Source organism: Sphaeramia orbicularis, chromosome 4 (assembly GCF_902148855.1).
Source record: "Sphaeramia orbicularis chromosome 4, fSphaOr1.1, whole genome shotgun sequence".
In the NCBI taxonomy this organism is placed as follows: Eukaryota; Metazoa; Chordata; class Actinopteri; order Kurtiformes; family Apogonidae; genus Sphaeramia; species Sphaeramia orbicularis.
The window spans coordinates 1,909,939-1,936,123 of NC_043960.1; the positions used below are offsets into that span (position 1 = coordinate 1,909,939).

The 26,185-nt window shown below is 37.0% G+C and overlaps 2 protein-coding genes across 4 annotated transcripts in view; one reads left to right on the forward strand and one right to left on the reverse strand.

The window, feature by feature from the left end:
* The window catches only part of tprb (translocated promoter region b, nuclear basket protein), a 31,016-nt gene extending 29,518 nt beyond the window's left edge, over positions 1-1,498 (forward strand). For both annotated transcript variants that reach the window (XM_030132274.1, XM_030132275.1), the window contains exon 51: positions 1,209-1,498. In XM_030132274.1, coding sequence (XP_029988134.1) covers positions 1,209-1,246 — 38 coding nt within the window. In that variant the 3' untranslated portion in view covers positions 1,247-1,498. The remainder of the gene's footprint in view (positions 1-1,208) is intronic.
* prg4b (proteoglycan 4b) lies at positions 1,400-25,326 on the reverse strand. Of its 2 annotated transcripts, XM_030132277.1 has the most exons (15): positions 25,262-25,326; positions 25,090-25,165; positions 22,278-22,394; positions 21,394-21,513; positions 19,433-19,513; positions 19,244-19,315; positions 14,439-14,498; positions 14,065-14,349; positions 11,138-11,860; positions 9,365-9,451; positions 8,548-8,684; positions 6,761-6,917; positions 5,088-5,195; positions 3,695-3,823; positions 1,400-1,639 (listed from the first exon to the last, which is right to left on the reverse strand). In XM_030132277.1, exons 2-15 carry the CDS (start codon positions 25,154-25,156, stop codon positions 1,530-1,532), a joined length of 2,253 nt encoding a protein of 750 aa, XP_029988137.1. In that variant the 5' UTR covers positions 25,157-25,165; positions 25,262-25,326; the 3' UTR covers positions 1,400-1,529. The 2 variants fall into 2 exon arrangements, with proteins under 2 accessions (XP_029988137.1, XP_029988136.1); XM_030132276.1 differs by lacking the exon at positions 25,262-25,326 and having other exon boundaries at positions 25,090-25,218.
* Between the last annotated feature and the right edge of the window lie 859 nt (positions 25,327-26,185).

Sequence of the window (26,185 nt, forward strand, 5' to 3'; positions counted from 1 at the left end):
TATGGAATTTTGTGTGAAAGTCTTAATAAAGTATGAAAAAAGTGTCCCTCATAGTTGAATTCTAGAGTTTGCTCAAAGGCACTTCATCATGTACGATAAGAAATACATGAGGAAAGCATAAAAAAACTGGGTATGATTTCACCAACCCAGGGTTTTGCAACCTTTTTTGAACCACGCCCTGTTAACGGCACCATGAGCCTCCTGCCCCCCCCCCCCCCCCCCAAATGCCTGTACAAATTTGTGGGACTGGGGGGGGTGAACATATTTCTAAAAGTTGTCATTTATATTGTTGTGATGTACGACAGCAGTCCCTAGCTTGCACGATGATGCCACTTGTGATCCACCCCATGTGCCGGTTGAGAACGTCTCCACTAACCGGTTGATACTGGAATGATTCTTGTGAAACTCGTTAGTGTGATATCTGTGCACTTTTGTTATTTTCATATGTTTTGAAAATGTTTCTGTCAGTAAAACATAATTTCCTGCAAATGATGGATTCATTCATTAATACATTTATTAAAATTAACTTTTCTACTACACACAACAGGTATAGTCTCAACCAATAAAAGTAGGCAGACAAGTATAAAAGTACATAAAGCTAAGGTATGGAGGAAAAAATAGTTCTGAAAAAGTCTGGAATTTTAATTGGATAAAGAGCAAACACCCTGTAATACATAAAGTTAGTGTCATGTTGTCTAATTCTTTTTCCAAGATGAAGAACTGCTACCCTTCTGTTCTGAAGGTCACACATACGGAGAAACACTGATGAGTTTGATAATGAAACCTGAATCACAACAACTCAACCACTTTTAGGACTGAAAATGAAGTGACAGATTTTTGTTAAATATTGGAGACACTCACAAATTCTAATGGTTCATTAAGAGCATATGGATGTAAATAATTATGAAAGGTCATTTTGGGACCCTGCATCATGTTAATTAACTTCTTTTCATTCACTGATTGATGGAGGATTCGTTCAAACACGTCTAATAGCTGGATGTTTTTTTTAGCTTCTGTTGCTTATTTATAGTCTTGTGTGCTTACATATATGTGTTATAAAGTTGTCAAAGTTCTATTTACATTTTAATTTCATAGTCATGGGACAGACGAAACATTTTTCACTGTTAATTTTATTGTACTCTTTTTAAAGCCACTGTAAAGATTTTTTACAACATTACAAGTTTTAATAACATGTTTTGTTCCAACAGGTCATGCATTTTCTTCTCGGGGTCTGCACCGGAGATGAATCTCCAGATGAAGTACTAATTCCATATTCAACAACCATGACTGAGGAGGAGGCTGTTGACAAAAACACAGTACACATTTTTACAGCTGGAGCATTCAGATTCTGTTACTCAGTCTTAATAATCTTCCCATGTTCAGAAGCCTGTTGTGTTTATTGTTTTTATTGAACTTGGAAAATACCTTTTGTATTCACGGCCCGTGCTCAGGCAGTGTGTTTTATGAAGAATGTAATAAACTTAAAAACCATGAGAAACAACTTTTCCAGAAGCGTGTCTATGGTTGAGTCAGACTTTCTTCGGACATCTGAAGAAGTTGTCGGTCTGAGGTGATGTGTCCGCCTGAGGAGTGGCGATGACGGGACGCTCGCCATCCACCCGGACGCGGTAAGATTTGGCTGCAACATAAGCACAGTTTGAGTTAGTTCACCATTTACATTTATGGATGATATCAAGTTCATGTTTTAAAGCATCTTCTATCACAGCGGTTCTCAAAGTTCCCCCTGAAATATACTTTTTTTTTTTTTTTAGCCGAGCACCCCCAACTCTCACTTAAGCATTTGTTATTTTAAAAAATTAGGCAAAATTTCCTGTGCCAAAGGTGTATGTTTACATTTTTTAAACTTTCTAAACAAACATATATTTAACTGTAATATATAAAAAGTGGCAAATTATTTGAAGTAACTTTTATGTGCAAAATATAAACTGAAAAGTGCCCTCTTTCATTGATAAGAAAAATAAATAAATTGGTCATTAATTAATAAATGAATCTTTCATCAACAAAAAAAAACTTAGCCACTCAAGTAAACTCATTTTAAATAATATGAAATAGAAATGTTCTTAAAATGTTATGAAAGCTGAAACAAGATGATTGACAGTAAAACTATTACGGTATATAAATGTATTTATTGTGTTTTATTTTTCAGCATTAATTCTCATTATTTATTTTGGATCCAGCACATGATGACTTATTTAATGTGTTTTTCCAAAAAAAATTTGAAGGACCCCACTATGGGAACCCATGCTCTATCAGGACCTGAATACTCAGAGCTGTAGTGTTTTATAAATGTTGTCTCCTGACGTGAAACATCTACTGCAGATGAAAAACCCACATCTTCAAACTAAAGGTTTCTTTTCGTACTCTTTACATCCACGGTGAATGGGGAACGCCCTAAACGACCTTTACATCTGCCAAATCCCCACCCAGACACACATGGTCCTCATCAGACATTTCAGACATTATATGAATGAGTTTAACAAACACCGTACTTCAGACTAGACCATTTTCTGCAAAAAAAAAAGACCAGTTACATAATACTTCTAAAACGGAGGAGTGGGCATTCTAAACCATTTAACTGAAATAACTCATCTTATGTAAACAGGTTTCCATTTTCCATTACAAGCATATGCCCATTTCCATCACTGTGTTGGGAAAAGTTATCCTGAGAGTCAATTAAAGAACTATGTGGTATGTTCAAACATTACACTGGACAAAAATAATTACTTAAAATCTCAAAATAATGAGAAAATTTACAAAACAGTGACTCAGTCTCTAAAAGAAAACTGGCAATATAAGGATGTCTCAAAATGAGAAACAAGAAAAACGGTGATCTCAAAATGATGAGAAACTTCTGCAAAACCATGTCATAAATCCTCAATAATTAGAAACCTTTGCAAAACAATGACTAAGAATCAAAAATGGAAAACTTGAGTGAAACAGATTTAAAATCTCAAAATAATGGAAAAGTTTCCAAAACAATGACTCCATCTCAGAACAATGACAAAGTGGAGCAAAACAAAATGATGACCTCAAAATAATGACAAACTTAAGCAGAACAATGATTTAAAACCTCAAAAACAATAAAAAATGTGCAAAAAAAAAATACTTGAAATGTGAAAATGAGAAGTTGAGCAAAATGGTGACTGAAAAGTGGGAAATAATGGATTTCAGTCTCAGAATAATGATCAAAATGATCTAGAAGTGAATATCTAGTTATAATATAGAAGAATGCATAACAAAGATGATTGTAATTAATTAATGCAGACGATCATGACTAGGAGATATTATTACATTATTAATGATTGTATTTGTAGTAAATATTTAAAGTGCATATAAAAATTATATTTTACATTAAAAATGGTTGATTATACAAATCTGATTGTGTCTGCGGTGACTAAAAAAGTGCATGTGAATTGTTTGTGTTATTGTAAAAATATACAGAAAAAAGTGTGTTGACAAAGCAAAGGAAGCGGAATTAATTTAATTATTAGTTTGTACAAAGGGGGTGGAGTCTAGAAGTTATACTTCTTTCCGCTCCTTTTCGAGCGCTGAAAAATTTCGTTTGACCGTGTTGTATGGTTCTTTATCTGATGAGTCTTTATGCTCGACATAAAACTAACCCAACTAGAACAGTCAGTCCAAATGACTCAGCAGTGATGTGTTAAGTTCTTACATCTTGAGAAGACGTAGTAGCTGTATCCCTCTGGTTCTCTGCTGTTGGGGATGGACACGGCCGCTGTGATGGATGTGGGAAAACCTTTCCATGAAGTCCGGATGTTGATGGACGGCTCCAAATGAGACACTGGAACAACAGGTAAGTATAAAATAAGAGTGGATTAAGGAGTAGATGCACAGTATACACTTTAAACAGCAACTTAAACAGCATTTTATCACTATTTCACAGCCTAAAGTAAGAATATCCTCCTGAGACCCAGGAAAGTGAACATTTTTAGCTTTTTTACATTAAACAATTGTCTGATTAGGGCTGTAAGAAAATATCGGTTCTGCGATATATCGCGATATTTCATTTCACAATACTGTATCGATATTTTTAGGTATTTATTCAAATGCAGATATTGTGGAAGTTCATTTTAGTTTTTCTGTTTTTCTTTTTTGTTTATATTTTATTTCTTCTTTTTTAACACTCTTTTATTAAATAATGTTGGTTCCTTTGTTGGGATTGAACTCAAATCCTGTTCTGATGTTAGTTGTGAACTAATAGAACCTGAACATTTGAACAGGATCTGAAACTGGAATGTCTGTAAAACAGAATTTCAGTTTGAACACAGTTTGAACATTTTATGATAGAACATTAGATCCTGTTGGTATCAAATAAAAATGTGTTTAGTATTTGTGTATATTTCTGGTGTAATTCAATTCTTCCATGAAATAATCTTTTAAAAAAGAAACCAAACCAATAAAAAATGGCCTTTTTACCAGTATCGTGATAGATCGTATGGTGGTCCTAGCATTGTGATTTGTATCGTATCGGCAGATTCTTGCCAATACACACACCTAGTCTTGATTGAAAACTGCATAATACAGCAGTTTTTTCAGGTACATTTTTAAAAATTATTCTTATTTTATTTTTTATTTTTTTTTTAATGGAATGTCGTTTGCAATGAACAGTATTTTTTTTAGTAAAACTGTCAAACTTTTGTCCCCTACAGAGGACAAAAATGCATTGCTGGGTCTCAGGAGGATATGACTTAGATTTATTAACAGCGTAACCAAAATTTTTTTTAAATGTTTCAGAAATCAGCTGTAGTTCATTGTTATTGAACTCTTCACAGGTGAATTGCACAGAATGTACCTTCTGTTAGCGCTTATATTTCAGTGTTTTGTTTTGTTTTTTATCCTCTATGACTAAGAACGGTGTCTGTGGCTCAAATGGCTTTATCTCAAAAATGTCCTGATAGTGTAAAAGTAAATAATATAAAAAAATAATAACAGTAATAAACTATACAGACTGTATTTATATGTATAAAATAAAAACAGGACTGCTCTGAAGTTCAGCCCTTTCAGATGAACTATGAAAAGCCTCTGATGCTGTTATATTTCAGTACCTGCTTGTCGAACAAATCGGTTGCGGACCGTATAAATGGCATAGTTGAGTCGTCTTCCACATGATGGATTGGTGCCAAACTGGTACGAGTACTTCTGGACTGTTCCACCTACAAGAACAAATCAGAACATAGTATGATATACAGACGTGGAAAAAACTATAAGACCATCCAAAGTCCTCAAAAACAACGGTTCTACAATCCAGTCCTAACTCCTGTGTGTGTCATGTGACTAAAACAGACAGAAAAGAAAACATGGAATGAATAAAAGCACTGTTTTTGTCAGTACAATGACAGATACTGATGGAAGAACTGAAGTGATTTTGGTTTTTATCAAGAAAACATGTTAAATGGATAGATATGAGTTCTGAAATTAAACTACTATGAGCTAGTTTTGTTGTTATAGAATAGAATAGAATGCTCTTTATTGTCATTATACATTGTACAATGAAATTGGGGGAGCTTCTTCATATCAGTGCAGCAATATTAAAAGAGACAAAGTAGAAATAGTGCAATTGAAAAAAAGCACAATAAGATAAAAGTGCAAAATGCTCTATATACAAATGTGCAATAAGGCGTCTGAGGTAGAGGTATTAAGAAATTTAAAGAATGTAAGGGTATGAATATGAGGAGTGAGGAGTTATTGCATGTTGACAAAGAATAAATAATTAAAAAGTTTTTAAGAAAAACAGTAGCAGCAGTGGTGTGTATAAATATACAAATATGTTGGGATATGAGAGTATGACGTTATTGCACATGTGGAAGAAATATGAAATATGAAAATACAAGGTATATGATCATGGGTGTGATAATTATGAAAAGTTATTGCACAGTAAGCAGTTATTTTACAGTAAAGTGTATATTACACACAGGTATGTGGTTATTGCATATTAGAGTTCAGGATGGTGATGGCTTTTGGCTTATCATTATATTTGTCCAAACAAATGGACCTTTAGTTGGACCAGGCATTAAAATGAACAAGAAACTGAAGAAAGGGCAATTTAATAATTTTTTTACGTGACTATATAATATTTTTACACCCTCCTCAGACCCAGCAATGCATTTTTGTCCTCTGTAGGGGAAAAGAGTTTCACAACATTACTTAAAAAAAAAAAAGAGAAAAGTCCGCTGCAAAGGACATTCCATTAAAAAATATCTGGAAAAACTGTTGCATCATGATGTTTCCAATCAAGGCAATTATTAAATGTAAAAAAAAAAAAAAAAAAAATCTTTTACTTTCCTGGGTCTAAGGAGGTTGATGTAGAAAAGCCCCTTGTCACTGCCACTCCACACCTTTAGTTGTTTGATAATAAATATTTGTACTTTAGTTTTGGACTGACGTGTGCTTTGGAGTTGGGAGGGGACAAAACAGCGCACATTATGTACGTGTGGGTGAACCCCTAGGCCTGGACGTAACATTGCTTTTAAATCCAAACTCAAAGTGCCACAGACTAACTCAATGACTTGCACTTGTTTTTCATAGTTTGACTTGTCCTGTAAATTCTTGTATGTTGTAACTGTGTTTTGTTTTTCATGCCGCCTCGTGGCCAGGACTCCCTTAGAAAAGAGGCTCTTAATCTCAATGGGATCTTTTTTTTCTGGTTAAATAAAGGTTAAATAAAAATAGAGTTACAGTGTTAACAGAAGGCCTTGGGTTAAACCTCAGAGTTTCTCACCTCTCTTGAAGAAATACACTGACTCTCTCCTCCTCTTGTGTTGTGGTACAGACAGAGCGGCGGTGATGTGGCCTCGGAGTCCGTCAAACCCGGTTTCTACGACTTTAGGGTATCCCGGGTCCAAAGCGTCATTTTCAAATCTCCAGTAGCGGGGTCCCTACAAACATCACATGGACCAGAACCAACATGAGGCGAGTAAGACGTACTTGAACAGTTAATAGACAGACAAATAATAACACTGGCAATTATATGGTACTTCTGGTTTTTATATTCAGTGTCGTGCTGCTTTTGGAGGATCAATTTCCTCAGGACTCTGCTCGAAGGATCAATAAAGTTCTATCTAATCTAATCTAATCTAATCTAACAGGTAAAGTGGTGTTAATGTTGATTTTCTGATTCCAATGGGACCTGTCAGTAGGGGTGGAAGAAAATATCGGTTCTACAATCTTACAATCTATTGTGATATTTCATTTCACAACGCTGTATCGACATTAAAAAGTACTGTATCGATCAAGGCTGTAATAGTTTTGGATTTTTCATTCTAGTTTAGTTTTATTTAGTTTTGACTTTTTTTTCCTCTAATTCAGTTTGTTTTAATTCATTTTTAGAGCAGGTTTGCTAGTTTTTATTTTAATTTTTTTCTAAATGCTTAGTTTTAGTTTAGTTGTAGTTCAGTTGTAGTTCAGTTGTAGTTCAGTTGTAGTTCAGTGGTCTCTTTTCTCTTCTTCTCTGTCGTCATATTCAAATAAATCCCAGACAGGACTCTGCTGCTTTAGTCTCCATGTTTCCAGGTAGAGTGGGGACCAGAAGACGACTGGAAACCACAAGTGAACACAAGTGACGGAGCAAAAAGTGTCATATGGTGCTGCTAGCTAAAATTGCTAGAGTGAAATAAATCAATTTTGTATCAATCCAACGTTGACAAAGACAAAAACGAAGGGAATTTTATCCATAATTTTTTCCGTTTTAGTTAGTTTTGTAAACACACAATACAGTTTCAGTTAGTTATCGTTTTTTCTTTTAATTATAGTTTTTATTTATTTCAGTTCACGAAAATGTTTTTTCAATTCTAGTTTTCGTCATTTCGTTAGTTTTCGTTAACGATAATAACCTTGGTATCGATATTTTTAGGTATTCAGTCAAATGCAGATATTGTGGAGGTTCATTTTTGTTTGTTTTATTTATGATTATTTAACACTCTTCTATTAAATATTGGTCGTTCCTTTGTTGGGATTGCCCAGAAATCCTGTTCTGATGTTAGTTGTGAACTAGTAGAACCTGAACATTTGAACAGGATCTGAAACTGGAATGTCTGTAAAACAGAATTTCAGTTTGAACACAGGAACATTCTGTGATAAAACATTAGATCCTGTTGGGATCAAATACAAATGTGTTTAGTATTTGTGCAGATTTCTGCTGTAATTTAATTCTTCAAGGAAATAATCATTTAAAACAAAAAAAATAAACAAAACAAGAAAAAAGCCTTTTTAACCGTATCATGATATATCGTGACAGATCATATCGTGATCCTAGTATTGTGATTTGTATCGCATTACTAGGTTCTTGCAGATACACAGCCCCACCTGTCAGTGGGTGGTTCTGGACTGGATATCTGCTCTTTTACTAGATTTCAACATGTAATTGTTTTCATTTGGTGACTCATGGACAGCACCTGTCAGTTTAACTGTGTGTAATTTCCATTCACACAATAACCTAGTATTTTCTAAGATGAGACCAAGTTTAAATTGTACAGCAGTTCAGTCGTTTACTGAAGGTTCCGACTTTACCTTGAATATGTACGTTTTTCCTTGGCAGTTGCAGCGGGTGAACACGGTGTCGATAGGAGACGGGACCCCCCACGCCTCTGTGATCCCACGAGCTGGACCCGGTACCCGGTTTCTGTCCAAAAACCAGAAGAAGTGCCCTGAAAAAAGTAACGTCACTGCGTCAGGATCCAAAGAAAGAAAGAATACTGCAGCCAAACAGTCAGTGGTGACGCTGTTTACAGGTGTGAGTTTAGAGTAAAAGGAGCATTTGTGTTAATTCTAGAAACAACTGACAACTGATATTGTAATCTGTAGTGCTTATTTGCAGAAAATGACTATGAATACAGACTTCAGACCGTGAAAAATGCAAAGAAAACAAGTTCAATTTTAACAAGTTCATTTTTAACGCATAAAACAAACATCCACCACCGACCAAATCCATCTACTGATGTAAATGTTTAATTACTTTAGAATCACTAATCCTATCAATCCATGTAAATAATTGGTGTAAAATACAGTTTGTCGTCTTTTCATGGTCATCAGATATGACCCATTTGGACGGTCAGAGGCTCTGTAGTTACCATGGAAACACCATCATCTTCTACAACATTTATTCATCAGTGTTTGATAAATGACAGTTGGTTTATGTTCACATAATGATATATTTTACTAAAAAGTTGCTTTTTCTTCTGTTTTCATACTACAACCTTTGAATTTAATCTGAGGTTTAATGAACATCTACACAATCATTGAATTAAATACAGAAAAACAAACAGATTTTCATTGTAAAATGCAATAATGCAATTGCAATTGCATTAATCAGTTTTCCTGCACCCACCTCTGAAAACCACCACTGTGCCGTTCCTCAGGGTGGTGACTGCACTGACCGGCCGCCCGCTGCACAGGTTAGTGTCGTTGCTGTCATCTGGGAAAAAGAAAACCCACTGTTGAGGAAACCATGTGTTTGACTAAACAAGCTCTCAGACAAAGACACCATGCAGCCCCCCCCTGGGTTATTGGGTGTTACATGCAGGTTTTTGTTCCAGGAGCTGGGGAAGTCTTTCCATTCTTTAAAGTGTGTATGTTGTGTTTCCATTTTCAAAGGATGTCTTGATTCATTTAGTTTTGGAAAAACAGCCGCCTCTGCCGCTTAATGCAGTGGAGCTGCGTGGACTTTAACAGAGTTCACCCAAAGGCGTAATGACCCGACACCAGCGCTCATAAAGCAGCTACAGTAATAAATATGTTCATGTAAAGTAACAGTCTGGTTTGTCTCACACTTTGGGTTTTCTCTGAGGCACTTATTTTTCTTTACTTTCAGACTGTGATAATAACCCACACGTCTCCTGCTTTAACTCTGTTTGGATGAAAACCTCCAGAAGCAAATTTAACTCTATTTAATGTGAAAAAACATCTTGATTTGTGACGGTAAATATCATCCCTGTTTTTTAAGATTAAGCTTCTTTATTTTTCGGTGTATAAACATGCACCACACACTGAAATGAACATTCTGCTGTTAACCCATGACTAGAACATGAAGTCTAGGAGCAGTGGGCCTGCCATAGCAAGCACACGGGGAGTGAATGGGGGGTTAAGTGCCTTGCTCAAGGGTACGACAGCATATTAGGGCCGCATAAGTAAATAAAAACACCTGTCACTACGAGGATAAAATCATAAAATATTGAGATAAAACCCGTAATTTTATGAGAATAAAGTCGAAAAATTTTTGAGAATGAAGCCAAAATATTATAAGAATAAAGTTGTAGTTCAAATAAAAAAACCCTCAGAATTGAACGAAAATAATGTTGTACTTTTCTGAGATTAAAGTTGTACTATTTTGAAAATAAAGCCATAGCATGAGAATAAAGTCGTAGTTTAAAAAAAAAATCATAATTTAACAAAAATGTCATACTTTTAGTGAGATTAAAGTCGTAATATTTCGAGAATAAAGCCATAATATTATGAGAATAAAGTCATAGTGTAAAAAAACAAAACAAACAACTCATAATTTTATGAAAATTTTGTCATACTTTTAGGAGATTAAAGTCGTAGTATTTTGAAAATAAAGCCATAACATTATGAGAATAAAGTCGTAGTTTGAAAAAAAAAAATCATAGTTTAACAAAAACAATGTCATACTTTAATGAGATTAAAGTCAGAAATATTTCGAGTTATATATATAAACTGTATCTGCAGGTGGACATGGGCATTGAATTAGTTTACAGTGTCATTAAAAAGGCCATTAGATTAGATTTGCTCATCCCTGCAGAATCCGTGGACTTTTTGAACCGAGCATCTTTTTCTGGACGACTTGTTTTCACCGGTTCTGAAAATCTCCTAAATATGTCAAAATCTATTGAACATATAAAGCTGTGATCGTGTTATTTATTTATTAGGATCCTGATTCGCTGATGCGGGACATCAGCTGCTCTTCCTGGGGTGTGTGATGTTTTCTGGGAATGTGAGCAGTATTTCCTGAACGTGTGAAGTGAATCAGTGCTGGTGTGTGTTGGAGGCCTCTGCTGCGTTCACATGCACTGTCCTTTAACTCTGTTCTCTGTGTTTCTGTCTGTTTTGTGCAATCTAAAATCTAAATCTAAACACTTCTTACCCCCTTGGTAGTCTCTGGAATTGTCTAAGTTCCCAGTTTCTGCAGGTTTAGTCTCAGGTTTAGAGGTGGGCTTATCTGGCAGGGGTTTGTCTGTGGGTTTGGAGGTGAGCTGGGGACGAGTCGGGCCTGGGGTGGTTTGTAGAGGATCAGCAGTGGGTTCTCCTGGTTTCAGATCTTCTGTTGTGTCCTGGGCTGCATCGGTGAGCGAGGGGATTTGTGTGGTCGAGGTGTCGAGATCTGACAAAGTGTCGCTGGTGGAAGTAGACTCTGGATCTGTAGACTCCTGTTGGACTGAAGTGGTTTGATCTGGGACGGGTGTCCACTCTGGAGTGGAGGAGCCCTGAGTGGACCCCTCTGTGTGGTCTGGGGCTGTGGAGGAGTCTGAGGTGGGTTCTGTGGATTCTTCAGCCACAGTTGGATAGGGGGTCATGGTAGGACGCGGTTCCGTTTCTGGATGGGACGTGGCCTCTGGGTCTGGGTCGTCAGAAGCCGTTGCAGTTGGATCTGTAGTCGGCGTCTCAGTGAAGGTGTGGTCTGGAAGCGCCTCAGTGTCCTGTGTTGTCTGGAGGTCTGGGGTGTCGGCTGTTGGACCCACTTCAGTTGGAGGTTCTGAGGTGGACGTGAACTGGGTGGAGACGGGGTCCGGGTCGGTGGAGGTCTGTGGGGTGGTCGTTCCAGTGACAGTAGCATCTGAGAGTCTGTCAGGGTCTTCAGTGCCTGGAGCTGGACGGACGATAAGGGTGAAAAATTTACAATAAGACTCTTATTCATATCAAAGTGACAGAAGTGTCTAAAACCAAGAGCTGTAAAGAGATGATGATCCCTGGAAATACACAAGTGGAAAGAAGCTTCACTATCTGTTTCCAAAAGCACAAACATCGAAATAAAACAATGAGCAACGCTTGTATTAAAAAGCAACAGATGTTTGCTGAGAATTTAGTTAGCAGCCTGCAAGGAAACCATCACAAGACTAGAAAAGCACTTGGAGAGCGCAGACCTCCACCAAGGCAGATCAGCCCCCCCCACCCACCCCCCCGATCACCACCAAAATTTAATCATTTCATCAGTCCCTCCTCCCTGTCCACTAAACAGGTCCAGAAGCTGGATGCATCAGTTCTCAACAGTGCCTCCCATCCTTCACCAGGTGAAGTTCAGCTCCTTTCCTCTGGACGGAGGTTCTTCGTCCCAGGTTCAGAACACAGCGTTTATAAAAACCGCTGTTCCTGTCGCCGTCACTGAGCTCAATAAGAAACAGCGACGTTGCACTTTACTAACTTATTTAGTTATTTATTCCATTTCTTTGCTCTATTTATTATTATTATTGTGACTTCAAATTTTTTTAATTTTTTAATTGTATGTTCTTATTCTGGTTTTTATCCCAGATTGTTTTTACCTTTTCTGGTTTTTATTGTGTTTTATTGCATCTTGTTTTTATTTATTTGATCTTACCTATTTTATTTACTTCTCCATGCTGCTATACCGATGAATGGTGGAACACTGAGCACTTTTTGTCCTGTCTGTGAGCGTGATCAAGTGCCTGTCTTGCATGTTTAATGTGTTGTTGTAATGCCAAGGCAATCACCTAGACTGCAGAACAAATCTACCTACGGGTATAAATACAGTAACCTTGACCTTGATTTGTTCCTTGTGCCAGTATCAACATTTCCTGAAAATTTCATCCAAATCCTTCCATAACTTTTTGAGTTATCTTGCACACAGACAGACAAATAAACAAAAAATCTGCCTCCCTCTGGATCACCACCTAAAATTTAATAATTTGGTCCTTGTGGAAGTATCACAATTTCCTGAAAATTCCATCCAAATCCATAACTGTATGACTTATCTTGCTAAAAGACAGACAAACCCAGATGAAAACATGACCTCCGCTGTTCCTTGGCGGAGGTAAAAATGGTACAAAACAGATCCACCGACAGCATGACTGGCAAAAAACTGAGTGAGATGTTTGTAATGGAAGTGTAGACTTATAAAATGAGGCACTGGTGTCAAACCTGTGGCCCAGGGGCCAAAACCGGCCCGCCAAACGGTCCAATCTGACCCGCAGGATGAATTTGCAAAGTGCAGAAGATATGAACAGTCAAGGGCGTCAAACTGGAAAATAACAGCAGAATAACCTAGAAACAAAGACTGCAAATGTTCGTCTTGGTTTCATGTGAGAAAAATAATCTGACATCATGCCTCTAAATAATGACAACACCAATTTTTTTTTTCTTTGATTTACTGCAAAGAACATTAAATTCTGATATCCTGTAAGAATAAAATGTCAATAACCTGAACAAATATGAACAACCTGAAATGTCTAAAGTAAAATAAGTGCAATTGTAACAATATTCTGCCTGTTTGTGTCTCTGTAGATCTGATCTGTAATGCACATGTAGAAATCATAAACTGAGGCAGAATATTAATCAGATTTTTCTTATTATTATTATTTCTCCTTATTTTTCTTCAGAAATTTCAGTTTTTTTCAGGTTATTCACATCTTTCTTGTTTGGATAGTTTGTAAAATGTAAATGTTTTCATAATTTAATGTTATTTTTGCTTATAAAACAATTTGGAGTTGTCATTATGTTTAGGCTATTCTGTTATTATTTGACTGGTTCAGTTCACTGGAGGTCAAACTGGGCTGAATGTGGAACCTGGAAGAAAATGAGTTGGACAGCCCTGAGATGTGGGAGAAAGGGTCTGTTTATACCAGGACAGGATCAGGACCATCTTACTGATCACACTGGAGTGAACTGTAGAGACAGGGCAGTCCACTACGTTCTTTTTCTTTTGAGGTTTGTATTTTTTTTTTCAGTCTTCCTTTTGTATGTCCATATCTGTGACATGTTCTTAAAAAAAGAAACCATAAAAAGAAAGTGTTAAAAAAAAAACAACCAAAACGATGACCAGTTCACTGCCTCTGGTACCTGTGGTCTCTGTGGGAACACTGGTGGTGTGGAGGGTGGGGGGGCTGGTGTGGGTCTGTGTCGGGTCAGGATCGGAGGGACTGGTCTCTGTGGGAGGAAGGCCTGTCAGTGTGTCTGCAGTAGAATGGAACCCTGAGTCCACATCTGGTGGGGGGGGTTCAGTAGAAACAGGGTCCAGCGGGTCAGGGGGGCTGGACTCGTAGCCGCTGGTGCTCTCTGGAACTGGACTGGACCCGGGGTCAGGGTTGGAGGAGTCGTCATTGGGAAAGTTCTGGTTGTATTTACCTGCAGAAGTGTGACCAGACAGGACAGATGAGCACCTGGGTAACAGTGGAAGGACATTTACTGGAGAACAGGGGCAGGTTGTCGCTCACCGTCACTGACGTCGTCCTGTGGATATGACGTCGGGTCGATCAGCGGAAAGAAATCATCATCTGTGAACGAAAACAAAGTCTCAGGCACATTTTTGAAGTCAGATCGCAGAAGAGATTTTCATTTCCATCTGGTACATCATGTACGGTTGTAATTAAATCCATTAAAGGGATGGAGTCTGTGAAGGCTGAGGAAAACCCGTACAAACGCCTCTGCTGCGACATCAGGACACGTGTCGGACACAGAAGGTCCATTATAGTAGCATTATTATGTACTGTCACTACACATGTATGAACTTCAAAAGATAACGGACCAAAGTGTTTCACCTAAGACTTTTAATGATCACATTTCTTAAGTGCGTGTAAACATGTCAGATCTGATTATTCCAATTATCTGATTACCACCAGGTATTGGATTTTTATGGTCATGTTGGGTTAACCCTGTAAAGCCTGAACCATTAAATCACTGACAGAAAATTCCAGTTGTTTGAAGCTGGAGCCTTTATTGGTCCTTCTGAACAACCCCCCAATTTTTTTTTCAAATATCAGTCAAGGTTCTAATAGTTTTGGATTTTTCATTCTAGTTTAGTTTTATTGAGTTTTGACTTTTTTTTTCTCTAATTCAGTTCGTTTTCATTTGTTTTTACAGCAGGTTTGATAGTTTTTATTAGTTTTCATTTTTTTCTAAATGCTTAGTTTTAGTTTAGTTTAGTTTTGTCGCATCTTTTATCTTTTTTGCCGTCGTATTCAAATGAATCCCAGACAGGACTCTGCTGCTTTAGTCTCCATGTTTCCAGGTAGAGTGGGGACCAGAAGACGACTGGAAACCACAAGTGACGGACCGTGAAGTGTCGTATGGTGACAGCAGCTAAAATTGCGAGAGCGAAGTAAATGACTGTCTTATCAATCCAACATTGACGAAGACGAAAACGAAGGGGATTTTATCCATCATTTTTATTCGTTTTAGTTACTTTTGTAAACACACAATACAGTTTCAGTTAGTTATCGGTTTTTTCTTTTAATTATAGTTTTTATTTATTTCAGTTAACAAAATGTTTTTTCAATTCTAGTTTTCGTTATTTCGTTAGTTTTCGTTAATGATAATAACCTTGATATCAATGTCCATGTATGATTTTTAATTTTGTATCATATTTGATACATTAGGTCTCAGTTCTTAATTATAATTTTTTAACCAACAAAAACATAATAGAACACAAACATGTCTAACACATTGGTAATTCCTTTTCTAAATTGCCAAAGTTCTTCCTCCTTCCTCATTAATGTCAGTCTTGTAGTGTCACTAAAGGCCTCTGCTGAATGAACTCCTCCCCCTGCTGGATTATCTGTGTATTGCATGTATCTAATTGTATACATCAGGTTTTTCAAGAAAAAAAAATCACACTGATCATGTAGAGGGCTTCAAAACTCATGGATCAAATATGATACATTCAGCATAATAGGGTTAAAGATATACACTGTTTCCCATGAGGGCTGAATAAAATATTTTTACGTCTTTTCATGAAATGACTGTGACTGTGATTTATTGTTGATAAAGTGTAACTGGGACTCAGGATATTATAATTACACCTGCTCAAAGGTGATTACTGATGTGTATAAGAAGGAATTAAAAAAGGGAATGTGTCTGAAAACAACTTTAGTCAAACTTTATGGGCAACAGTGTATTTATTTTTAGTTTTTTGTCTGCGCTAAAATACTATCTTTGACTTTACTCTGAGCTGTTCTGAAAATCTACATGATCAGTGAATTAAACACCTGATATTCACTGATAAATACACTTATAAGTCACATAGAAAAGGTTAGATATGGAGAAAAATGTGTTTGAGCATCACCACAAAAATAGGTTCAGGTCTTTGAGTGATACACCTCATTTTTTCACTGTTCTATACGTGTTAATACGAGTATGTTCTAAACCACAGGTGTCAAACATGCGGCCCAGGGGCCAAATCCGGCCCACCAAAGGGTCCAGTCCGGCCCTGGGATGAATTTATGAAATGCAAAAATGACACTAAAATATGAACAATCCTTTTAGTTCAGGTTCCACATTCAGACCAGTTTAATCTGCAGTGGGCAGGACCAGTAAATACTGTCAGAATAACAGAGAAATAATGACAACTCCAGTTTTTTCTCTTTGTAAATGTAAATATTTTCATGTATTTACACTAAAACAAAATATGATTTCATAAAAACCTGAACAAATATGAACAACCTGAAATGTCTTAAGAGAAGTACGTGTAATTTTAACAAGATTCTGCCTGTTAGTAAATGTGTGTTTGTAGATCCACTGTGATCTGTACGTTCTAATGAACATGTGGAAATGATAAACGGAGGCAGAAGAGTGTTCAAATTACACTGATTTTTTTCAGTTGGTTCATGTTCTTCACATCTTTTGAAAGGAGAGTTTGTAGATGTAAAGGTTAATGACGTTCATTTTGTCTTCTGTTTATGTGATTATGCTTCTCTTGTTTCTTTTGTTCAGATCAGGTCTAGTTTTTAGATGTTTCCTGCTCGACAGTTTCCACTGTGACTCCAGTCTTCCTCAGAAGCATCATCTGCTGACGTGTCATTTATCAGCTGGTCGGCTCGACGGACCAATCAGAGCCTGTGGAGCCGACCGCATGTCGAAACTGTTAAGCAGGTAACATCTAAAAACTATACCTTGTCTGAACAAAAGAAAAAGGAGAATTTCACTGAAAAAATTCCTTGTAAATGTGAAACCCTGTACTGAGGAGATATTTCATGTGAGAACTGGACTCTGAAAGATAAAAAACTGTTGTTAATGTTTTTGACAGCGAGTCAAAAGACGATCAGTAGAAAATGGTTAAAGCCTGAAGCACCCGCAACAGAAGAATGGATGGACATGGTACAGGACATTTACATTCTGGAGAAGGGGACATTTGGTTTTTAGGGTCAAAAGGAATCTTTTTCACTATTTGATCTAAATGGACAAACTGTTAAATTTATTATGGATGTGAAATGAACACATCGGTGATGTGAATACTTTTACATGTGATGGAAACATTCACACTTTAAAGTGTCTTATCAGTGATGTAGTGGACTAAGCCCTGTCTTCCAGCCCGCTTTTCTTTATTTTATACGTTCTTTATACGACAAAAAATCTTGGATAAGCATTTTTTCATTTGACGTGTTGAAACTGAACTGTGTGTTTAACAGAAGATTTGTAACTTGTGCTTTTCCAAATAAACAAAGAATTAAAAAAAAAAAAAAAAAAAAGCGAAGTATAATTGTAGATGTAAACCTTTTCATAAATAAATTAACGTTTTTTGCTCTAAAACATAGAGGAAAGTTTGGAGTTGACATTATTTCTATATTATTCTGTTGTTATTTCACTGGTCCGGCCCACTGCAGATCAGATTGAGCTGAATATGGAACTGAACTAACATGAGTTTGACAGAACTGGTCTAAACTGTATATCTGATCAAACTGGGCTAATCTGCACACATCCAAAGATCAGAAAAATCTGAGCTGGATCAATAAACGAACCCCTGTGGCTTCTACAGACTCTCATTACACCAGAACGGCGTCCTGACCTTAAAGGATCATGAAACTTTTGAAGTGCTTCACTTTGGCGCAGGCGTCAGTCAGAGGAAATGTCCTGACATGTGTTCATCCTCCGACAGAAGCCGAGCAGCTTCATCTCCACCCACAGCGTGTTTGGAGCCCAGAGCTGCTTCACAGCCTCCAAACGGCTCTGTCATGGTCTGTTGGCGTGGCCGTGCTTTCCCTTCCTGCGCCTGTCCCCTCCCACTCATGACAACACTGCTGCCTTGTGTTTCTCTTGGCCTCGGACGCTGGTGCTCTTGGCTCGTTCTGGAAACGCTCGACCGCGGTGACGGAGCCACAGTGTGAAGCGGCCACCGCAGACTTTTTCCTGCCTCGGTCTTCACATATTACCACCACAATTCATTATGACAGTCATGTAAGAAACACAAATGTGATGATGAGTTCAGAGCATGTGGATTAGAACCACAGGAGCCACTGGAGCTCTGCTGGCTTTTTGTTCTGATTGGAACATAAATTCTGGAGTTTTGTGTAATTTCCAAGCTCAAAACAAATCTGTGCACAGACTAATCCATCCCATGATTCTAAATTTACCAATAACAGACGACACCCTCTGAAAAAAACAGTCTGTTTGGGCTGACATGGTGTGTTTTCTGTCCAGAATGGCAGAAAAATCCGAGCAGAGTTCCACTGTTTCCTCACTCCTGAAATGGATGGGAAAACCCTGGATGTGTTAACCCATACAGACCCAGAGCTGCTTTTGTGGCTCTTCCCAAAGTCATTTTTCTGTCTGTTTAACCTTTCTTATTTATTATTATATTATCCTCTGTATTTTGCCTTTTTTCCCACTGAAAATCAGGTTTGTTCCTACATTTCTTTCACTGATCAGGTAGATGTTCATTAAAGCTCAGGTTAAAGGTGAAACAGAGAAAACTGAAGAAAAACTCACTTTTTCAGCAAAGATATCATTAACTGAACATAAACTGTCTCCATCCACTGTCATTCATCCAACTCATGGGTTTAATTGAAGAATGAATGTTGTAGAAGATGACAGTGTTTCCATGGTAACTACAGAGCCTCTGAACGTCCAAATGGGTCATATCTGATGACCATGAAAACACGACAAACTGTATTTTACACCAGTTATCGACATGTGTTTATAGGTTTAGTGGATCAGAAGTTCTTCTACATTGTAGATCAGTAGAAGGTTTTGGTTTCCAGTGGCTGTTTGGGTCATGGAGGGTTCATGTTCCTCAGACGTCACTCACCTGGATTGTTTCCCTCGCTGAATGTGGAAGGGCTCCCGATCGGCTGCTCCGTGGCTTCGTAAAAAGTGGAATCTGTGGGAAATGTACGAAAAATCACCTTAGAAACCAAGACACTGAAACAGTTACCGTCAAAATCCAAAATGAGCAAAAATGAAGTAAGAATCAAACAGTTTGCCAAGTGACAGATACCTTTGGCTTTATTATCATCAACTTTTTCACATGTACTAGTCTTCACTGGTGCTGCTACACTGTCTGCTCCACTTATTTCTTCTGTGGCAATTATCAAGACAGAAAATATGATCAGCTTTAACCCACTGCACTGATGCAGATGCAGGTGACTGCGTGCACATGCTGCTGTTCATGCTGGACAGGTAGAGTCTGACATGTGCTCACCTCAGCCTGTTCATGCAGACGGGTTTGTGTCATTTCTGCCTCTTTGAGCTGTTGTCTGCTGTTAGCTCTGTCCTCTGTGTCTTTCTTAGCAGTTTCTTCAAACATTCTCTGATGAAACTACTGGTCAGATTCATTTCCAGTTTTATACATAGTTTCACTTGGACAAAGTTTTCACAGTTTTTGAGATATTTCAAGGTTAGAGATCTCAGTATAGTTTCTATTGAGCGCTGATCGGAAGTCACAGATGGACTTTCATTTGGGTCGTTGAGTGACCTTGAAGGGTCAAACTCAAGGTCACTTCCTCCCACTGCTTTTCAAATGTGCAAATAAAGTCATACTTTGTTTTCATGCATACCTATAGGTCTGGTTTTTGTTTGTTTTGTTTCATTTATAACGACTAAGTAGGATTACTTCGTTTTGTTGAATATTCAAAATAAACTAAACTAAACCAATATCTACATTTTAACAATCTTCACCAAATCTACCAGATTCATTTCAAATTTTATGTATAGCTTCCTTAGGACAATGTCTACAAAGTTTGATTTTTGAATTTTTAACGAATTTTTTGAAATATTAAAAAAAAAGCCCTTTAATTATAATGGTCCATATTTTGATGGCTTATAACATGGAAATAGTTACAGATATCAATATAGTTCCTATTGATCACTGATAGGAAGTCGTATATAGACTCTGAATTAGCTGAGTTCTCCTCCAGTGAAAGTACCGCCCACTTCTGTTGGTAGATTTATTTCCTGCATCAACACCACAGGACTCTGACATACAGTCACAGGAAAAAATTCTTAGACCATCAAAAGTCATGAAAAACATGGTTCTGCAATCCAGTCCTAACTCCTGTGTGTGTCATGTGACTAAAACAGACAGAACAGAAAACATGGAATGTCTAAAAGCACTGTTTTTGTCAGTACAATGACACAGATACTGATGGAAGAACTGAAGGGATTTTGTTTTTTATCCAGAAAACATGTTAAATGGATAGATATCAGCTCTGAAATTCAACTACTATGAGCTGTTTGTGTTGTTCTCATTATATTTGTCCAAACACGTGCACCTTTAGGCACCAGGCATTAAAATGAACAAGAAAGTAAAGAAAAGTCAAAAAACCCTCAGCATGTGGGATGCTGTTTACATTCTGCTTAAAGAAAGATCTGTGACTATTCTGATCACCTATCTGTTTATATCTGTAAATTATATTCATTTAAATCTATATATGTGTATTTGTTTTAATCGGTGGTTTTCACATTTTGAGATCCAGGTGGGGTTGGTATGGGGGTCACCATCGGGTCTGGGGGGGTTATACTTTGTGTGTCGCAAAATCTTTTATCATAAATTATGAATTTCTTTCTCTTTTTTTTTGTAGTGTACTTTTGGAGATGCACAATGAAAATAAATACAAAATTGATCAACAAAAAAAAAAAGAAAACTATTAAACTAATCATTTTTTCCACAGCTGTACAGACATAACCTGACAACCTCCCAAATTCATCTTGGTATTGATTCTTGATCGAACGTGCCGGTGGAGTACAGGCTGTTGGTTGTGTTTTTACAGCTGAGGGAGGTGAGGGCTGATGTGAACATGCAGCCATGCCCGAGTTAAACTGAACACATCATCAGGTTAGCACGTATGACAGACATACCACTGGGTACTGTGAAGGAAAAGCTACGAACATGCAGGAAAGGACAGACGACGGACATGAAAGAGGACACAGGTCATGCTGAAGGTGGTGCCGGAGTCTTGCCTTGGTCACAGTGCATCTTGTGGTCTGGACAGCACTGTTTGTACTTCAGACAGTCCGAGTCGCAGCTGCAGAGTCGACCTCGTTTGAAGGGTTCTCCACAACGACCTTTACACGAGTTCTCTGTCCGAAACAAACACACCAGTCAACAAATGAGCCACTGTTGATGACAGACGCAAATGAAAGTCATGTTTAAGCTTTGGGATGAACCGACTCTTCTAATGACATGATCTAGAGCACAGGTGTCAAACATGCGGCCCGGGGGCCAAAACCGGCCCACCAAAGGTTCCAGTCCGGCCCACAGGATGAATTTACAAAGTACAAGTTAGAGCATCGAACTCAAAAATAATATCATAATAACCTATAAATAATGACAACACCAGTTTTTTGTCTTTGATTCAGTGCAAAAAACACTAAAATATGAAAATGTTCACATGAACAAACTCTCCTTTAACAATAAAATGTGAATAACTTGAACAAATATGAACAACCTGAAATGTCTGAAGAAACTTAAGTTCAATTTTCACAATATTCTGCCTGTTATTAAATGTTGTGTGCCTTTGTAGATCTGCTCTGGAATGCATATGTATAAAACATGATAAGTTGAGGCAGAATATTGATAAAACTGTACTTATATTTCTTAACAAATGGCCTTTTTTCAGGTTATTCACATGCTTTCTGTTTGGGTAGTTTGTAAATGTAAATATATGCATAACTGAATGTTATTTTTTGCACTAAAACAGTTTGCAGTTGTCATTATTTATTGGTTCTCATGCTATTATTGGACTGGTCCGGCCCACCGCAGATTAAACTGGACTGAATGTGGAACCTGGAAGAACAGGAGTTTGACCCCCTGATCCAAAGTGTATATTAAAGGAAACACTCACTGATGGTGCACTGAGACTCATAGTCTTTGCAGCACTCTCCATAACCCAGACAGCTGTAGTCACACTGGCACATGTAACCCCGGTAGTATTCAGTACCGCAGCGGTCTTTGCAGCTCGCTGTTAATGTCAGAGAATGGAAATCCAGGAGTAAATGTCAGCAGATGAGGACCCAGGACCCAAAAGCCAAACTCTAAACCCAGACCTGAACTGAAGCACCATCTTTACTTCCACATCAACTACATCTGCACCGCCCAAACTTCTAATTACACTGGTCAACAACAAATTTATTGTTTCAGTTTTTTGAGCTGATTTAGGATCATTTTGGTGCTGAATCCAAAAATCACATTCATTTTGCTCAATCAGGTCAACTTTCTGAACTCTGCTACATATTGGCTTTTGAACATTTTTGCTTACATTTATGGGCATTTTCACATCATATGATACAAAATTCTTTCATATTTCTTGCAATAAACGAGTTCTGAAGATTTTACTTTTGCCAATTTATGATTAATGTTTTTTTTAATATTACAGGTGAATGAAATGGCTTCGACTGGAAGATCTTGCAAAAATAAGCCTGACGTATTCTGCTACATCTGCGGTGAATACACCATTGGACCTAACAGGAATCAAGTCACAAGTTTCATAAGGTGTGCTTACCAATCTTATTTTGGTATTAATTATTATATTTTGTGAGAAGATCAAATTTTTCAAAATCAAATTAGCAAAAAAACCTGACCTGATTGAGAAAAACAGATGTCATTTTTGGATTTAGCGGTGCAAAATGGTCCGAATTCAGTTGAAAAAACCGAGACAACTTGCAAAAAACATTTTTTTGTAACCCAGTGTAATATAATCTACATAAAGTCAATATTATGCGATTTTGATTTTAGTGATTTATTCCAAACATGCAATGAAATTTAACATATATGCAAACTAGCAAAACATATATAATAATACAAATATCAACAATCATCACAATCTTAGACAGAAGAACAGCACAATAGTTCCATTTACAAATGCCCAAAAAGGGGTGGGAAGAAGTGCAACTGATGTAATCCCACTCCCTCTCCATAAAATATTATTAATAATATACATATATATGCCTCTTCCTTTTCTGTTATTCTTTTATATTTGTATATCATTCACACACACACTCATTTATCCATATGCACATACTTACGTTTATACATATACCCACAACATACAAGTACACATAAGCGCATACAAATACACATATAATCTTTTACCAATGCGTTATGCATATATACAGTGTATTATATACACATATATGTTTTTTTAAAGTTGTATGTTTTTATAGTATTATTGATTTCTTTTTAATATAGTGAACACTGAATTAACAATTAATCTGACTTTGAATTTGACTTAACAGCCTTTTTTTTTTTTTTTTAAATATTCACATATTTAGGATTATCGACATCCGTATTTTCCTATCCAAAATCAAACTAAATGCGTATAAAGATATCCTACTTAGGTTCTGATTCAGCTGCCGCTCTGTATGTTGTCATTTAATTCATTCCACATACACAAATAACAGCAAATCAACACTAAAATGAGCCAAGAACATGTATTTATTTACTGTTTATGCTTATTTCTAATCTCTCCAGTTCAACAAAATGTATTTCCAGTTTTTACACTGAAGTACTGTACTTCAGTCATGTTAATCCTCAAAGACCTAAACAGTCACCAGCAACCAAATACTGAGCCACTAATCCTATCAATCCATGTCAATAATTGGTGTAAAATCCAGTTCTTCATCTTTTCATGGTCATCAGATGTGACCCATGTGGACGTTCAGAGGCTCCGTAGGGAACGTAGAAACACTGTCATCTTCTACAACATTGATTCACCAGTAAAACCCATGAAGTTGGATCAGTGACAGTGGATGGACACACTGGGTTTATGTTCAGTTATGGATATATTTGCTGAAAAACTCACTTTTTCTTCTTTTTTTTTTCAGTTTTTGATTTAATAACCCTCAACTTTACTCTGAGCTTTAATGAACATGTACATGCTCAGTTAGTTAAATATAGGAAAATACATGATTTACACTGAAAAATTGCAAAATAAGGAAAATAATATTACAATCAATAGTGATAAATCACTTAAGAACGGTTAAATATAGAGAAAAATTAATTTGGGAACTGACACTAAAGTAGCACTGAGTCTTTATGGTTTAAATATGAGAAAGTATATGGTTTTACTGAAAAACAAAGTGTAGAGGATAATATAATAAATGTTGAAAATATGGTTCAATAAAGAGGGAATATTCACAAAAATAATTCTAGGTCTTTAATGCTAAAGCTAATGTTAATGTCAACAAAGTTCTGTCAAAGTTTTTCTTTTTACACCAACATTTCATTTTTGCAGCAAATTTATTTTAGTTACAAATATTATAATATCAGCCTCTTTAATAACTAATAACAGTTCATCAGTATCAGTATAAACCTCTTTAATCAGTCTCTAGATAAGACGTACATTACTAATCAAATAATATCTGTGCCTTTTCAGTGTTTGTCTTATTTCTCTACAACAACATGCCCTACTTGTAGTAAAGCCAACCAACTGGAGCTGAGCCAACTATTGATTTTTTTGTGCAAAGTACAAGTACAAAAACAGAGCCAGATGTTCTCTCTCGGTAAATAATTATTAATAAAAACAACACAAGCAAACACAGCATACATTACAGGAAAACCCATCGTTAATAACATCTGAAGAATTACTAATGTCCTAATATCTGGTGCATCTCTGTCAAATGTTTAAGTAATAAAAATGTCACAGAAATAATACTCACTCTGAGCAGCAGAAAAAGTCAAAGCACCAGCCAGTAAAACAGCAGCAACAAGTCCAGATGCAGACATCCTGTTCAGCTGGAATAAGCTCATACAGTCACACACACCCTTCGTATCAGCTGGCTTTAGTGTTGAAGGTTTAAAGTTGTGAGCTGAGACTAAACGGCGTCTTACCTCGTTCAGTCGTCTTTCTGAATCCTGCTGAAGGGCTGAGTCTGGCTGCTTTTAAAGGGCTCACAGGGACCGTCTGACTTCCCGTTAATTGTTGGGTCCGGTCTAATTAAAACTGTGGTGATGTCACAGGTCTGATGCGGGGAGGATCCTCCGGTTCAGACCATACGTCCAGACGGCGCGATTTCCCACAAACAGCTGGAAGCACATCAACACACATGTGTGCCAGACAGACAGCTGACATCACTCACTGCTCTGGAAAAGAAAAGAAAAAAACCTGATGTTTTCTGTCATAAAGTGTGAGCTGGACACCGACACATCCGCTTCTCAGATCAATACCACACGCTGGAGTCGACACAAAGGTCACAACGATATTATATGTCATTTATTGAGGAGAAAATCCGGCTCAGACTGGACCAACTTTACTACTTTCTACTAAAAATCGTATTAAATCAGCCCTTAGACTTGGATGTGGTTTGAAGTCATCTATGTTCATACAAGAAAATATGACTTTTACACAAACTGGCACCTCTTCTCTCTGCAACAAACACCAGTTTAACAATTTAACAGCTTATATTTTTATTCCTCTCCTAAATAAAATGCTGTAGACATTTTAAAAAGCCGTGTTGCTTGATGTCACAGCATTAAAAGATACAGACCTATTTTTTTATGCCTTTCAAGTGAATTTTTGTCTACTTCCAACCTTTTCTACATAATTTATCCCTATTTCTTATTTTATTTTCAGCATTTTTCAGGGGAAATCAAATATTTTCCTACATTTCATTCACTGATCATGTACATGTTCAAACAAGCACAGAGTAAACTGAGAAGATACCGGATCAAAACTAAGAAGAAGTTAAATATATCATTAACTGAACATAAAAATCAGCATCTACAACCACTGGTATTGATCAGATCCACGGGTTT

Excerpts from the sequence above, each read along its gene's own strand:
- prg4b (XM_030132276.1), bottom strand. The coding sequence starts at position 25,180 with ATGAGCTTATTCCAGCTGAACAGGATGTCTGCATCTGGACTTGTTGCT. Across the intron at positions 8,685-9,364 it reads CACAGTGGTGGTTTTCAGAG|GGCACTTCTTCTGGTTTTTG; the intron begins GTGGGTGCAGGA and ends TACTTTTTTCAG. Across the intron at positions 6,918-8,547 it reads GAAAAACGTACATATTCAAG|GGACCCCGCTACTGGAGATT; the intron begins GTAAAGTCGGAA and ends TGATGTTTGTAG.